The sequence below is a fragment of the Muntiacus reevesi genome, chromosome 10, assembly GCF_963930625.1.
Source record: "Muntiacus reevesi chromosome 10, mMunRee1.1, whole genome shotgun sequence".
Lineage (NCBI taxonomy): Eukaryota > Metazoa > Chordata > Mammalia > Artiodactyla > Cervidae > Muntiacus > Muntiacus reevesi.
Genome location: NC_089258.1, coordinates 40,790,402 through 40,807,571, shown reverse-complemented (window position 1 = coordinate 40,807,571; position 17,170 = coordinate 40,790,402). Strand labels below are relative to the sequence as shown.

Below are 17,170 nucleotides of genomic sequence, written 5' to 3'. Positions count from 1 at the left end.
TTACCACTGGGTCAGATTCCCCAAGGGCTTCCCAGGCGGCTCAGTGAGGAATCGAGCTGCCAGTGCAAGAGACGTGGGTTCGATCCCTGGGACCCTGGGACGGGAAGATCCCCTGGAGGAGGAAATGGCAGCCCACTCCAGTGTCCTTGTCTGAACAATCCCATGGACAAGAGCCTGCGGGCTTGCAGTCCATGGGGGCTGCAAAGAGTCGGACGTGACTGAACGACTTAAAATGCATGCAGGTTTTCCAAAGTTCTAATTTTCCACCGAAGAATATTTTTCGTTGAGGAAAGGCATCGGAAGTATGTATATCTGAAGTATATATTACAGCTTTATAACAGGTATTTTCAAATGGTAAAATACATTCATTGATGGATACAACATACTTCAACCTGCAGACAGAGATGGAAAACCATCTGAATGAAATGTAAAGTCAGATGTCAGATCCACATTTATTTTATCTTTTATTTTCATATGAAAATAGATTTTAAACAAGATCCAAAAATAACTCTTGGCACTATAAATAAGGATCCTAAGTATGTTGTTTTTTCTAACTATAGATATACCAGTTTATAGACGCAGATCAGCATGGGTTTTATAATAACGCATTTCAAAGGTTAAAAAAAACCCTCAGCCAGACAAGACCCTGGTTTATACAATATTCCCATATGTACAGGTGACTTACAAAAACGCTGACAGTAACTGTAGAAGTGGAATAAACTACAGTGGAGTTTTCAGCATCTGAATTGACTGGATCTTGATAAAAACCAAGTGGTGTTCTAACGGTGACGTTGGTGAGGTAGTGGAGAGGTGGTTCGCTCACATTTAGGCAAGATGCTCTTCCTCCATTGGGCTGAGCCGCGCGTCCTGCAGCAGGACGAGAAAGTCCTAAGGTGGATTCCTGCAACAGTGAAGACAGCTTTTAGCTCAGTTCACAGAACTAGGTGATGGCATCATGGCTCACAGGTAAAACACAAATCTGAGTACTTCTTTGGAAAGATGTTTTAAGATGAACCACCACAGAAAATTACCCAGGATAAAAGTTAGGTTACTTTTGTTAAGACTGTACGATAAGCTGGAATTCAACATCTGCCAATTGAAAGTGCTAGTTATGTATAAATAAGTGAGCTTTTTGTAACGAACCCTGCGAGCAGGAAGTTGAGGACAGCATCAGTGTCGGTAACTGTCTACTGACTGTGATGGACCTTGTAGAACTTGATGGAAGGAGCTCTGGAAAGAAGGAAGATACAACGTTAGGCTCAGAAGCCAGCCCCCAACTCCAACCTAGTTCAGATTTTCATCCCACGTACACCTAGATTAAGACTCCGGAACCCAACGTAATTGTAACAAGCCCCTGTCTACGCACTGTGCCTCTACCGCCGCCTCTGTTCCCCTCCTGGGCCTGGGGCGCCTCGGGGCTCCCGGCTGCCACGTGAGCTGAGGGCCTCGCCCGGCGCCCACACCCTTGCGCGCCGGTCTCCACTCGGGCTCTTGCCTCCAGAGTCGGCATCTCTCTGAAGCTCTGTGCCTCTGATGTTCTCCCTCACGGCCTGCCCTGAGGCCCATGGTGGTTTTGGCCTCTATCTGACATGGGTGCTACCGTGGAAAATTTAAGGTGATCATATTCAGATCTTGGCTCTGCTGCTAATGAGCGCGCTGTGTGTCTATTAAAGACCAAACTGGCCTTGAATGTCCTTGCGGCTCAGATACAAGACACTGCTCTGTGGTCAAGACAGATCAGCCTCTAAATCCTGCTTTTGTCCTTCGCTGTGACCTTGACATCATGTTTTGTGTTCTACAATTCCTTTATAGAAGGATAAATCCTAGTTCCCAGGACGTAAATGAGGCAATACATGGAAAGTGTTTAGTACACACACAGCGCGTGTTAAGTCACTTCAGTCGTGTCTGACCGCGACCGCGCGGACCAGCCCGCCGGCTCCTCCGTCCGCGGGACCCCCCGGGCCGGAACACGCAGTGGCTGGCCACGCTCTCCTCCAGGGTCTTCCTGACCCAGGACGGAGCCCGGGTCTCCCACATCGCACGCAGGCTCCTCACCGCTGCGCCAGCACACAGACCGGGCACACAGAATGGCAGCTGTCATCTGTCTGACAGGAATACTGTCTCACTGTTTACGGATTCCATGAATATATTTTATGTTCCTCCTAAATAATTACTGACCTCATCTAGGTCTCACACAGAAAACATGAAATTCAGTGTTGTGTTTTTTTTAATAGACTCTGAATTAAGAGTCCAAACTCTGTTCAAACTTCGCTTAGGACTAACAATTGGCACAATCACCTTTCCCAAGTGGACAGACTGGGATACAAGTTGGCTTCAGAGGTCTAAACTCCTCTAGTTTTGACCGGGCCACACGGCTTACGGGATGTTAGCTCCCAGACAAGAGGCTGAACCCGGGCCCTCGGCGGTGAGAACACAGAATCCTTAACCACGGGACCACCAGGGAATTCCCTAAGCTCGTTGTATTTCCCAAACAGACAATAAGGAAATCCAAAAGTGGAAAGCCTTCATAGGAGAATTAACTATGTCCCTGTTTCCTAGTTGATTTCCTAAATCATCAGCTTATCTTCTTTATACATCTACTACCAACCAATTGATTCCAGTTTCCCCAGGGACCATGAAAAATTTTGTGTCTTCGCTCAAGCAGGTTTCCCTGAGACTTGAAGGTGACATTCGTGTCCTTCCACCTTCAAACCTTGGGAAACTCATGCCCTTCGGGCTTCCCTGGTGGCGCAGCCGGCAAAGAATCCGCCTGCAGTGCGGGAGACCCGGGTGCGATCCCTGGGCTGGGAAGATGCCCTGGAGAAGGGAACGGCTCCCCACTCCAGTGTTCGGGCCTGGAGAACTCCGTGGGCTGTATGGTCAACAGGGCCGCAGGGCTGGGCAGGACTGAGCGACCTCCACTTTCACTTTTTCGTGTCCTTCTGAGTCTGCTGGAGGCTGTGGGCCTCAAAGCCTTCAGGGACTTTCTGGGTACAAGTCAGACCACGTGTGAAGAGCCTCCGCCTACCTGACTTGGTCCAAGACGGGAGTCCTCTGCCAGGGAAGACTCGAGCTGAGACGGAGCGGCTGACGACGTGGAGTCCGCAGACGTGCTGCTGACCAGCTCCCCCAGGGCGTCGACCTGCCTCCTCAGGCTGTGGAGCGTGCCCTCCGTCTGCCGCTTCCCTTCGCTCAGCACTTCCGCCTGCTTGGACATGCAGCGCCGGAGCTGGGCCTGGAGGCGTCAGGGGAGGAGTTAGGGCTTTATTCAGAGGGACTGTCAGAACTAGTACTGAGCAGCTTCCTCGCGCTTAACATCTGAGAGGCAAATCTGACCGTCAGAACATAGAAGTGCCTGCTGAAAATCCTCGTCTTCAAAAGTTAAAAAAAAAGCGGTGGGGGTGCGGCAGGTGCCCGAAGGCGCTTCCGTGTGTCGTCATGACCTGGACCTGGACCTCAGCCTGTCCGCGCCACGGTCACAACACAGGATTTCAGCTTCCTGCTCGCCAGATGCCTGCCCCAGCTCCCCACTGCTCAGACTTAGACGGCTGGCTTACACTTGGTATCTTCAGAGCGTCTCACAATGCGTGGGATCCTCAACCCCACACTGCTTTCCGGCTTCCCCGCTGTGCCTCTGAAATGATCCTCCAGCTAAAGCGGACAGCAAGCCCTGTCTGTCCCACAGAGCCTTCTGTGACAACAGGAAAGCTCCACGTTCTGTGTCTGCTGCCCACCACAGCACCCACTGGTCACGGGTGGCTGTCGAGCACGTGCAATGTGGGAACCGAACTGAATTTTTAACCTGGTTTAATGACAGTGGATTTCCATTTAAACAGCCATGTGCGGCAGGAGCCTACCTGATGTGAAGGCCCTCACTCACTTGGAACTGCACGTGACTCCCTCTCAGCCCTCGATGCAAGTGGCCAATATCCAAAGACGCATTCTGTCCTCTCTTGCTCTATCCCCCTCACTCTCATTTTTCAGCGCCCCACTATACTCTTCACCCCCACATTTTTAGGTAAGCCCTTACAACTAAATTTTAGACACCGATTTTCAGCTGCCTACACAGACATCCTTCCCTGTGCGTCTCATGAAGCCTCCAAGTTCAGCATATCCTGAGCCAAACAGCTTCTTATTTGACACCCAAGCCTACTTCTCTGGTTTCCCCAGTCCCTCCCCAACCACTGGCCTGCGAGCCTTGTTTCTATGAGTGCATCTCTATGTTCTGTCTGCAGGTCCAGTCAGTTTCAGCTGAGGCAGAGCAGCATCCCCGAGGGTAAGGAACCCAGGCTGAGCACCAGAACTCGTGCTTCTGAACGCTGACCCTGCTGCTAACTGTGATGCCAGCCTCTCTGCGCCTCGGACGCGTGACCTACAGGACTGCTGGGACAGCTGCGACAGAGCAGCGCCCCCATCTCCTCACCACGCCACGCATCGTATAGTTTTTTTTCTTTTAAAAGGGCAACCTTGAGTCGATCTTCACGGTGACGCAGTTTCTCCCGGAGAGCTTCTCCACGCCAGTGTTCATCCTTTTTCAGAGGAAAAGGGAACCATCAGAGAGTCTCTGAGCACCACCGTCAGTAACCAACCTGCCTTTCCCTCCCACCCTCCGTTCTGTGTCTGGACTTCTCTGGGGGTGGTGGGAACCAAAGCGCCCTTTTACGAAGCCCAGAGAACAGCAGGATAAAGAAGCCCTTACCATTATGTGAACGCGAGAAAAATTCAGTTTCTCTTCAAAAGGTGATGGTTTCTCACTGAGGGCGAATGGAAAGTTCTCTTTCAAGCTCTCCAAGCCTCCTTCCAGGTGTTCATTCCGTTCCAGAATGGCTTCCAGGTCTGCTGGCAGTTCTGGGAGAAACTGGTTGAGGTTCTTTAGGCTGGCTCTGATTTCGTCTTTCACTTCAGACTTAAGTGTCCTCATTGCTTCACTGATTTCTACTTGTCTTCTTTCCAGATCTTTCTGGTTTACCATCTAAAGAGCAAGTGAGAGTCAAATACCACCAAGTACTGGAACTGAACTGTTATTGTTATTTAATGATTTAATATTTTAAATACATGTTATCATATACTGAAAGACCTACAGATGTTATTTATTGTGATTAGAACCATAAAAATTTGCAATTTTTCCAGCTACTCAAGTATCCTAAGCTACCAAGTAAACGGTTTTACTGGCGTTCCCACTGGAGCAACTCCCATCTGGAAAAGCAGAGGATGGCGCTGCTTGAAGGTGGCCTACACTGCAGAAGTCAGCCTCTCTGCAGCGGGACAGAGCTGGGTTCCAATCTCATTTCCAATGAACATTACCAGGACGACTTAGGGCCAGCTAGCCGACTTCTGAACCCTCTGTATCCTGAAATGTGAGAGCCAAGTGAGAATTTATATGAGGCACCTTAGTGGTCCTCAGATGAGAAAGGGCCATTTACTGAAACAAGCTGTAAGTGGTCTAGGCTATAAATGTTAACACTGAAAAGGACTTAGAGAAGGTCTGGTTAAATGTTTTTATTTTACACGTGACGGATCTGGTGGCGTGGGGAGTCTGGAGGTTTCCTCAGGTGCTACAGAGTGTTAAATACCCGAGACCACTCCACGTGGCTCTCTCCATAAAGAGCACGGTGAAGATACTACAGTCACACCCACTGCTAACTGCCCTCAAGCTTACAGAGGCCAACGGGCCTTTAAAAGTAATTTTTTCTTGAGCCAAAGGGGTGTGTGTGTGTGTGTGTGTCTGTGTGTTGGGGGATGGTTATAGGAAAAGACGAAACTAAATGGCCACATGAGGTCATCCAAAGACAAAGTGTAGCAGGTCACTCGAGTGGCCTGAGCAGCCTGACTGGAGAGCTCTGGGCTGGCCCAGCCTGACACGGGTGGAGGGACACGAGGGGGTCTAGGACGAGACCCTCCATCGAGGACGAACTGTTCTCCTCTCCTCGGCCCGGCTGCATGACAGGCGATCAGAGGTTTCCTTGGGAGTCTGTCTCTTACCTGCTTCTTGAGCTCCGCGTACTCCTGCTGCATCTGGCTGAGCTCCCGCATCAGGCGCCGGGCCCGCTCGTGGTTGTCCCGCGCCACCTGCTCGATGGTCGCCATCTCCTTCTGCATGGAGCTGTTCTCCTGCTTCTGCTCCTAGCACGGGAGAGGAGAACGACTCTGGGGGTGCGTGCTGCTGCCTGGCACACTCACCAGCTCGGAGACTCCGTTTCCTGTCTGGGCTCCGGCTATAAAGGGGATGATCGACCCGCCTTCTGCAGCGGTGGTGGTAGAGCTGGGAGCAGAAAGCCTGAATCCTAGATGTGCCGTGTTGCCACTGAGAGGAGGTGATCCTCCCTTGTCTGGGAGATGTGAACAACAGCCACCGTTGCAGGGCTCCTGGGAGGATTAAATCCAGACATCTGCCTCCTCTCTCCACAGCCCTGCTGCACGTCAGCGGCTGTGAGCGTCACCGCCCTCTGGGAAATACATCCGGGTGGAAAGCGACATTCACACTGCAGGGCGACATGGACTCCTCCAAAGGGTGTTAAAAAATCCTTTTCTGGGACAGCCTCTATCACTGCCCGTCGGTCTCGAGGCATCCCAAACCGTTTTCAACTCATCTGAGTACCACCGCCCACAATTTATCTCAGGGATAAGAGCGTGACAGATTGAGCCTCTTAGTTTTAGGATAATGATTAATTAGAGCTGATGCTGACCAAAAAGGGCACAATGAGAAAACGTGTGAGTAGAGACTGCAGCTGGGGAAGAGGCTTTTCAGAGGCTTTCCCACCCCCAAACCCCTGCACCCCTGCTGGAGCGGTGCACAGAGGCTGGCTCCCCGAGGGAGCTCTCTGAGCCTGTGACCAGCGTTCCAGCCAGCCAGCCAACTCCTCCAGGGCTGAGCCCAGACACAGGCAAAATCTACCGTTAGCTTCAGGCACAAACTATGCCCAGACGTACCCCAAGCAACCCCAACCCGCTGGGTTAGGGACTGGGTTGCCCGGTCATTTGTTTTCTCTACATGGAAGCCGTGTTTCGTTAGAGAATGAAAGGCTCCTCTCCTCACAAGCTGCCGGGCAGGGCGGTGGGTACTCACGAGAAGGTTCTTCTCCAGCTCGCTGCGCTGGGTCTTGAGCGCTTCCTTGAGGCTGGCCACCTGCTTCTCAGCTTTCTTTCTCTCTGTCAAGAACTGGTTTCGCAAGAGGCTGAAGTCTGCCCTCATAGAGTCCGCCTCCTTCTGAAGAGCCAGCAGCTCAGCTGACTTTTGCAACAACTGCTGCTCGCGTTCTGAGAGCTGCCGTTCTGAAACAGTATTTCAGGTAGTTTAGCCTGAGGCCCTGGGCTGGCTAAGGGCAGATTGCACAAGGACAGGACGCTCACTGGGGCACTGTTTTCCACCAGCCAGTTGTCTAAGTCTCCCCTGACTCACACCGGCGACCCAGGAAAAGGTTCAGAGAAAGCTGCCTCTTGATGTAATTTGTTCCTGAAGGACCTGCTTCCAAAGTGACAGACGGTTACCATTTTCTCTTTTGAGTCTTTGAGACCAGAGAGCACCAATTCTGTGAGGTGCAAGGAACATGGAACAGGCTACTGAAAAGCTATTTATTTATTTACTTATTTATGTAAACATCTATTCAAGTCCTTTCTCCACTTTTTAATTTTTTGGCTGCCCCATGAGGTATGTGGGATCTTACTTCCCCGACCAGGGATTGAACCCGTGCCCCCTGCATTGGAAGTGCAGTCTTAATCACTGGATGGCCAAGGAAGTCCCTGAAATGCTTTTTTATAAACCTAATTTTAAATAAAGGGAAATACACAGTATTTTTTCCTTCATAGGAGGCAGTGCAGGAAAAGAACAGAGGATTTGGAATGGCATGAGTCTTATTTTCTATAGAAGGAACCTACTTCCCGGTATTTAACAGGAATCATGCATGCAAACACCTAGTGCATGGTGAGTATACTCAATAAATGATGCTTATACACAACAGTGACATTTAACACAGATTTTTGTAATGAACCTTTGTAAAACAACACCCTGCCCAGATATCACTTCTCACACCTCTGGGATGGTCAGACTCGGCATATTTAGGTTTGTTTCAAAATGAAATGGTTGGGTCTGAATCAAGAGTTCCCAGGGAAAAAGGAGTAATAACCCTTTCAAAACCCAAGTCCTTAAAGTTCCCGCAGGGGAGAACATTTTCTGAGCATTATTAAAACCTGAAGTCTAAGAAAAAAAAATTCATTTACTGACGTTAAGAACCATCTTTTGTCCTGGTCAACTTCATTTATGTATGGCTCAAAAGAATAAACAGACCCAATGGCCAACAACTGTATCATAGAACTGTTAATACTGTTTTTTGTAATAGGTTGAGATGAAATGGATCATTGTTCCAAAGGTCAGAATTAATGTACTTTTATAGAAAGCCTTTAGGGCACCTTTTGGCACTTCTTTGCCTTAATATTCCACTTCCTTGAAAGAGCATTTTCAAAGAAAGCGATACAGTCAAGGAAAAACACCTGACCATGTCGGGATCAAATTCCATCTCCATAAAGACAGATTCTCTGTTCCCTCTGGGCGCGTTTCCTCATCTTTCGCAGGACCAGGAGGACCAAGTGTGGGGCTGTATTTCCCCCACGCTGGTCCTGCCTCCTGTCTGGGCTACGGCCAAGGCCTGGGCCTCCTTTACACGCTTCATCAGACAGCCAGTGGACGCCCCCCTCGCGCAGCGCTCCAGGATACGTACGGGTTTGGGAGAGCGTCTTCTCCAGGGTCTCACCCCACCTCTCCTCCTCCTGCAGAGTCCTGACGCGCGCCTCAGCCCCCAGCACCTGGCTGAGCACCTGGTCCAGCGTGCTCCTCCGGTCTGCTATTTCCTTCTCCAGCTGCTGCTGCTGCTCCTGCAGGCTCGCTCGACTGGCTTCTAACCTTTTCTCTTCATTTTCTCTCTCTTTCTGGAGTCTCTGAAACGTCTTATTAGAGAACAACCTTAGTCAGTCATGAACTCACAAATGGGGTCCCGAGGGAATCTCCGTGGACACTAGTCAGACTCCAGTTCAAACAGAAAGCAGCAAACAGCCCACAGTGATCGAGAGTGAGTTCTCTTTACAAAGGGGATCAAGGAGGGACTGGAAAATGATCTGGCTAGCATGTGAAGAGGGAACACGCAGGAACTGACAGGTGGCCACCGAGATTCTTTACGGGGCCTGTTCTACAGTCTTAATGGTCCATAACATCAATACCAAGGGAGTCAAAGAGCTGGTGTAAAATCCCCCTCAGGTCACACAGGGCAGGTAAGCGGAGCGAGAGCCGGGGGGATGCTTGTCAGGGAAGTGTCCCGCTCCTGGACCGCCCGTGGGGTGCAGTACCATCTCCTGTTGGGCCAGCGCGCTCTCCTTCTCCTCCACCTCGCTCTGAAGGGCTTGCAGGTGCTGCTGTTTTCTCTCCTCTTCTTTTTGGCAGACTTCCAGCTTCTTCACGCGTTCCTGGAGGTCCTCCTGCAGCCTGGTCTGCTCGCCAAGCAGGACATCCTGGCGGTTGGTGGTGTGGAGCAGGTCCTTCAGGTCAAAGAACAAACTCAAACTACGGACAAGGCCACCTCCTCTACAGGCCCGAGTGCCACGCCTGCATCCATCTACTAAGTCCGACAAATGACAGCCCAAAAGTTCCATATCCTTTGTTATTTCAACAAACATACGAAGGTACCCAGAGCTCAACTTAATCACCGACTTCCCTCTTTTTAGTACCTAAGATGACATAGATGTCAGAACCTTAGCAAGAGACTCAGTTCCTCTGAAATTTAGCCATCTTGTCACTGAGGTGGGAATAAACACCACTCACCTCACAGGATTGCTAAGAGTAAGAAAAGCTGTGAACAAGCTTTAACTCTGACTGAAACTGAACCTAAAATCATGGTTTTGTTACCATCTGAAATATTTATACAGGTTAAAAAAAATTTACAAAACAATAAATACTTCTTTCTTCAAAGAACCCTAATTAAACACTTTTGGAAAAGTTACCATATTTCTAATAACATAAAAAATGTTCATAAGAACTCGTATAAGACTTTTTAAAGGACAGAATAAGTTTTAAACATCTTAGAAACACAGAATCTTAAAGGTAGAAGGAAGGGAATTTAGATGTCTAATCTAACCCATAACTTACAGCATAGAAACTAAGGTCTAAAACTTGCTTGAGGTTCTCTGGAACTCAGACCATGGCAATAATCTCACAGGACAACACTGAAGTACTGCAGGAAGATGCTGAGACGCATAAAGACCTCATTTGTGCCATGGGGAAGAGACGGTCCATCTGCCCCTGAAGCCCTCAGAAAGCGGCTGACCAACTGTGGGGCTCTTCTGGCCACCACCCCTTACTCACTAGCTTTGAGTAAAACATTGTTTGAATGGAGAATTCTAGGACAAAAATAAACTAGAAAATTACTGCTCTGCATCAAAGGTTTGGTATATATTATTACATTTGTGTTAAGAGAAATGGCTCTACGGGACCTGCTCATGTGAGAAGGAACCAGCGTCTTTGATTTGTTATTTCAAGCAGCTATCCGCATACCTGCAGGACGCCACGAGAAGATTTCATTTGTCAGGCTTACCTGTTTTGCTAGGTTCAAGTGGTCTTGGACGTCAGCTAGTTCGTCCTGTAATGAGTTTACTGCTTCTCGTTTTTCTACAGAAATAACATTTACATAGAATAAGAAATACATATGTATACATTTTTCAGTTTCCCATCAGTCCCCTTAAAAATGTAGACTGAAAGTGAATTTATACTTCCTTCTGTTAGGGTGTAACAGGTGATTACGCCACCCTATCTTATTCATGGCCAAGAGAGAGGTAAATGCACAAGCCAGATCTGGGCTTGGAGCCTTATACTTTTTAAAGACTTACATATTAAAAAAAAAAAAGATTTACACGTTCCAAACCTCATGATAAAAAAACCTCACACACATTACCTAGTGTTGATGAGGTGCGTGGTTTAAAAACAGGTACCTTCCACACTGCTGATAAAAATGTAAATTTGGTACAACCTTTCAGGAAGACAATTTGAAAATAAATTTTATTATCTGTACTGGTTTTGTCACTTACTAACTGGGTGAGCTTGAGCAAGTCACTTCTCGCTTAAGCAAGTCCCAAGGAAACTAGGCGTAAGTTGGCTTATCTTTAAATGGGTGAAATAATAGTTTCTACCTCAAAAAAATGTTATAAGAATTAAATGATAAAATGCATATGAAACATCTACAATCATGCTCAGGACACAGGAAGTGTTCAACAAGTATACTGTTGGCTGGAATTACTTAGTAACTTTTTTCTTTTCCCATTTATTTTTATTAGTTGGAGGCTAATTACTTTCCAATATTGTAGTGGTTTTTGCCATACATTGTCATGAATCAGCCATGGATTTATATGTGTTCCCCATCCCGATCCCCCCTCCCGCCTCCCTCCCCATCCCATCCCTCTGGGTCATCCCAGTGCACCAGTCCCGAACACTTGTCTCATGCATCCAACCTGGACTGGAGATCTGTTTCACACTTGATAATATACATGTTTCAATGCTGTTCTCTCAAAACATCCCACCCTCGCCTTCTCCTGTAAAGTCCAAAAGTCTGTTCTATACATCTGTGTCTCTTTTTCTACCTTGCATATAGGGTTATCGTTACCATCTTTCTAAATTCCATATATATGTGTTAGTATACTGTATTGGTGTTTATCTTTTTGGCTTACTTCACTCTGTATAATGGGCTCCACTTTTATCCGTCTCATTAGAATTGATTCAAATGTATTCTTTTTAACGGCTGAGTAATATTCCATATTACTTCCAATATTATTCCATAATATTCCATATTACTTCCAAGAAAGCTATGTACCACAGCTTCCTTATCCATCCGTCTGCTGATGGGCATCTAGGTTGCTTCCATGTCCTGGCTATTATAAACAGTGCTGCGATGAACATTGGGGTGCACGTGTCTCTTTCAGATCTGGTTTCCTCGGTGTGCATGCCCAGGAGTGGGATTGCTGGGTCATATGGCAGTTCTTTCTCCAGTTTTTTAAGGAATCTCCACACTGTTCTCCATAGTGGCTGTACTAGTTTGCATTCCCACCAACAGTGTAAGAGGGTTCCCTTCTCTCCACACCCTCTCCTACTGATTAGTAACTTATAAATAAACAATCATGAGGATTTATAAAGATTTGGTCATAAATATGTTATGTCCATTTTTGCTTTTAAATCTATACACACACACCACCCCTCAAGGAAAATTCTAGAAGGATATTTACTACATTGCTAGTAGAAATTATCTCTGAAGAGTGTGGTCAATAGTAATTTTTATTTTGTTACTTTGCTATGTTTTAAAATTGTTCTCTAAGGAATATGAATTCATTAAAAAAAACCAAACAGCTTTACTGAGATATAATTCACATATCATGTATTTCACCCATTTAAAGTGTACAATTTCATGGCTTTTGGTAAATTCAGAGTTGTTCAACCATCACCATACCTAATATTAAAACATTTTTCTCACTTCTAAAAGAAACCCCATGCCCTGTAGCATGATCTATTTCTATAACAAGAAAGCAAACAATTAAAAAAAGCACCGAGCAGAAGGAAGACAGCCACACCCCCTGTGCCGCTCACCCTGGAGCTGCTGCTGCAGGGCCGCGATGTCTTTGTGCAGTGAGAGCTTGTTTCTGTTCAGTTGGTCTAGTTCCTGTTGCAGTTTTCTGATATCCAATTCCAACTTTTCTAAGTCTGATTGCTTTGCTTTGCTATTCTCTTCTGTGGCTGCTAAAACCCTACAATACAAGCAAGAATATGTCAGACTGTCAAACACAAAATGTCCAAGCACACACACCAGACAACCAAGGGACAGTGTTATGTCTCACAATGCAGCTGTGGAGTCTGGATGATATTAATAAATTAATAATATTAATAATTTACTATACAACAAACATTAACAAGAATTAACAAACTGTGAGGGTCTTCAACTCATTCTCAAAAAACTCTCTTATTTTCAGCTTTCCAAATAGAACATTTGGAAATGTTTGTCATTTCAAAAAGTGACTTGCTAAAATTGAAGTTTTATAAAAATCAGGGACAACATGGATAGCACTTATAAATCCAAACGTGATTAAAATGGACTTAACTTATAAGTGAAAAAGCAAGAAACACAATTTTATGTATAATAAGATTTGTCAAAAAAAAAAAGTATGTATGAGCACGTGTTCCTTTGCATGGACAGGAACCACACACTGCGGACCGGCTCGTCTGGCTCCTCTCAGTGCGCATGACGACTCTGAGACGCACCCAAGTAGCTGCGTGCTACTGATGCTCCGGCGCTCCTCATGCCCAGTAGTATCCTATGGGATGCTGCCACTGTTCCGCCCCCAAGTCGTATCTGACTCTTGTGACACCACGGACTGTAGCCCGCCAGGCTCCCCTGTCCATGGGTTTCCTAAGCAAGAACACTGGAGTGGGCTGTCATTTCCTTCTCCAGGGGATCTTCCCCACCTGGGGATCAAATTCACGTCTCCTGCCTGGCAGGCAGACCCTTTACCACTGAGCCACCAGGGAAGCCCATCTGTGGCATGCCTGCTCGTGTGCTCTGTCGTGTCCAGACTCTGTGACCTCACGGACTCTAGCCCGCCAGGCTCCTCTGTCCATGGAATTTTCCAGGCAATAATACTGGAGGGGGTTGCCATTTCCTACTCCAGAAAATCTTTCCAACTCAGAGATTGAACCTGTGTCTCCTGCATTGGTAGGTGGGTTGGGTTAATACTGGGCCTTCCTACCCACAACAAGGTATATTTCTCTACTGACTCACATATTCCAAGCATACATTATTTTACTTAAATAACAAGTTATTTTAAAAAATGCTTTAAGGGAGAAATAAAAGCCTAAAAGGAAAATTCACCCCAAAATGCTACTGGTGAATTGTACTGTGATATTGAGTTTGTGGTGTATTTTGTATTTTTTTCTTTTTTTGCCTTTTCCAATTTTTTAAATAGTGTGTTTATAACGCTTTAGCCTTCCAGAAGGGACCTTGCAAGTTTATTTGTTCCTGCTCTCACCGTTTGGCCTGTGCCAGCTTCTTCTCCCAGCTGTCACATTTCTCCTCAAGATCTTCCTTTTGTTTGCACAAAGACTCAACACACAGCTGCATCGCTCGGGCCTCAGCAGCTATCCGCTCAGCCTCTCGCTTGTCCCTCTCTAAGAGCTGCTTCTGCCACTCCATCTCCCCTTTCTGTCGCAGGGCTGTCTGCTGCAAATTCTCCAACTCCAGTTTCTCCTAAAGAAGATAAAAGAGGACTCAACTGTACAAATGGAGACTGTGTGGTTTGCTACCAGTAAAATGCCTTTGTTTATTACCTCCAGCACTTCAACATGAATCTTCTCTAACTCAGACATCTTTTGGTCATGTTGTAGCTTCAACGCTTGCAGCTCATTGTTTTCAAGTTGCAACATGTCCAGAATATTCTTAAGTTCTATGAGAAACAAAGCATGGTCCAGGCTATTAAATGAACATGGAAACAATTACAAAATGAAACAGAAAATAATGCTACTGACTGATATAACAATAGGTAATAAAATAAATATATGTTGTGCTGAATTAACGGAGCTAATTACATTTTGAATGAAAAAATCCTTTGAAAGTATTGCTAAGCATTAATTTGCTGAAAAAATTTAAACAAATATTCAACAAAGATCTAGTTCTAAAAGAACTTACCCTACCTAAAAGAATTTACATCAAAATAAACAGAAAAACTTCAAAATCAGTTCAGTTCAGTCGCTCAGTCGCGTCCGATCTTTGCAACCCCATCAACCGCAGCACGCCAGGCCTCCCTGTCCGTCACCAACTCCCGGAGTCCACCCAAACCCATGTCCACTGAACTGGTGATGCCATCCAACCATCTCATCCTCTGTCGTCCTCTTCTCCTCCTGCCCTCAATCTTTCCCAGCATCAGGGACTTTTCAAATGAGTCAGTTCTTCACATCAGGTGGCCAAAGTATCGGAGCTTCAGCCTCAACATCAGTCCTTCCAATGAACACCCAGGACTGACCTCCTTTAGGATGGACTGGTTGGATCTCCTTGCAGTCCCAGGGACTCTCAAGAGTCTTCTTCAACACCACAGTTCAAAAGCATCAATTCTTTAGCGCTCAGCCTTCTTTATAGTCCAACTCTCACATCCATACATGACCACTGGAAAAACCATAGCCTTGACCAGACGGACCTTTGTTAAAGTAATGTCTCTGCTTTTCAATATGCTGTCTAGGTTGGTCATAACTTTCCAAGGAGTAAGCGTCTTTTAATTTCATGGCTACAATCACCATCTGCAGTGATTTTGGAGTCCAGAAAAATAAAGTCAGCCACTGTTTCCCCATCTATTTGCCATGAAGTGATGGGATTGGATGCCATGATCTTAGTTTTCTGAATGTTGAGCTTTAAGCCAACTTTTTCACTCTCCTCTTTCACTTTCATCAAGAGGCTCTTTAGTTCTTCTTCACTTTCGGCCATAAGGGTGGTGTCACCTGCATATATGAGGTTATTGATATTTCTCCCAGAAATCTTGATTCTAGCCTGTGCTTCATCTAACCCAACAGTCTGCATGATGTACTCTGCATAGAAGTTAAATACGTAGGGTGACAATATACAGCCTTGACTCACTCCTTTTCCTATTTGGAACCAGTCTGTTGTTCCATGTCCAGTTCTAACTGTTGCTTCCTGACCTGCATACAGGTTTCTCAAGAGGCAGGTCAGGTGGTCTGGTATTCCCATCTCTTTCAGAATTTTCCACAGTTTATTGTGATCCACACAGTCAAAGGCTTTGGTATAGTCAATAAAGCAGAAATAAATGTTTTTCTGGAACTCTCTTGCTTTTTCGATGATCCAGAGGATGTTGGCAATTTGATCTCTGGTTCCTCTGCCTTTTCTAAATCCAGCTTGAACATCTGGACGCTCTCGGTTCACGTATTGCTGAAGCCTGGCTTGGAGAATTTTGAGCATTACTTTGCTAGCGTGTGAGATGAGTGCAATTGTGCGGTAGTCTGAGCATTCTTTGGCACTGCCTTTCTTTGGGACTGAAATGAAAACTGACCTTTTCCAGTCCTATGGCCACTGCTGAGTTTTCCAAATTTGTTGGCATATTGAATGCAGCATTTTCACAGCATCATCTTTCAGGATTTGAAATAGCTCAACTGGAATTCCATCACCTCCACTAGCTTTGTTTGTAGTGATGCTTCCTAAGGCCCATTTGACTTCACATTCCAGGATGTCTGGCTCTAGGTGAGTGAGCACACCATTGTGATTATCTGGGTCGTGAAGATCTTTTTTTGTACAGTTCTTCTCTGTGTATTCTTGCCACCTCTTCTTAGTATCTTTTGCTTCTGTTAGGTCCATACCATTTCTGTCCTTTATTGAGCCTATCTTTGCATGAAATGTTCAAAATACATCAAAACTTCAAAATATATCAGCTGAAATTTATATATCAATTCTTTTGTCCTTTGAAATAAAGATTTCTAAATATTAACTACTTTTTCTGATTATAAGAATATTTGTTCATTACAAAAAAATTGAAAAAAGTATAAAAGAAAAAAATAAAAACACATCATTATCCTACCATCCAAAAATGATCACTACTGCTATAGCACTTTGATAATTTCCTTCCAGAAGTTTATGTGCGGGTATGTACACATAAGCACACACATATTTTATTTTTTTAATATTTTGGTGGCCTCAGACAGTAAAAAATCTGCCTGCACTGTGGGAGACCCAGGTTTGATCCCTGGGTCAGGAAGATCCCTTGGAGAAGCAAATGGCAACCCACTCTAGTATTGTTTGGAGAATTCCATCCACAGAGGAGCCTGGCGGGCTACAGTCTATGGGGTCGCAAAAAGTCTGACACAACTGAGTGACTTTCACCTCACTTAACACTTTAGCCGACTTTTTGTTTTTTAAGTTTTTTGGATGTGGACCATCCAAAAATGTGGACCATTTTTAAAGTCTTTATTGAACTTGCTGCAACATTACTTCTAGTTTATGTTTTGGTTTTTTAGCTGTGAAGCATGTAGGATCTTAGCTCCCTGACAAGGATTAAACCTGCACCCTCTGCATTGGAAGGTGAGGTCTTAATCACTGGACTGCCAGGGAAGTCCCCACACACATATATTTTAAAACAAATCAGGACTACTTTCATT

At 45.9% G+C, this 17,170-nt stretch overlaps 1 protein-coding gene across 2 annotated transcripts in view; it reads right to left on the bottom strand.

Moving 5' to 3' along the window:
- Positions 1 to 399: 399 nt before the first annotated feature.
- The window catches only part of CNTRL (centriolin), an 81,972-nt gene continuing 65,201 nt past the window's right edge, over positions 400 to 17,170 (bottom strand). For both annotated transcript variants that reach the window (XM_065946906.1, XM_065946907.1), the window contains exons 32-44: positions 14,345 to 14,460; positions 14,047 to 14,264; positions 12,614 to 12,771; positions 10,578 to 10,651; positions 9,337 to 9,525; positions 8,715 to 8,940; positions 7,067 to 7,272; positions 5,983 to 6,123; positions 4,700 to 4,972; positions 4,467 to 4,529; positions 3,029 to 3,235; positions 1,144 to 1,230; positions 400 to 901 (exon numbers count right to left, since the gene is read on the bottom strand). In XM_065946906.1, the coding sequence (XP_065802978.1) occupies positions 1,171 to 1,230; positions 3,029 to 3,235; positions 4,467 to 4,529; positions 4,700 to 4,972; positions 5,983 to 6,123; positions 7,067 to 7,272; positions 8,715 to 8,940; positions 9,337 to 9,525; positions 10,578 to 10,651; positions 12,614 to 12,771; positions 14,047 to 14,264; positions 14,345 to 14,460 (1,931 nt within the window). In that variant the 3' untranslated portion in view covers positions 400 to 901; positions 1,144 to 1,170. The remainder of the gene's footprint in view (positions 902 to 1,143; positions 1,231 to 3,028; positions 3,236 to 4,466; positions 4,530 to 4,699; positions 4,973 to 5,982; positions 6,124 to 7,066; positions 7,273 to 8,714; positions 8,941 to 9,336; positions 9,526 to 10,577; positions 10,652 to 12,613; positions 12,772 to 14,046; positions 14,265 to 14,344; positions 14,461 to 17,170) is intronic.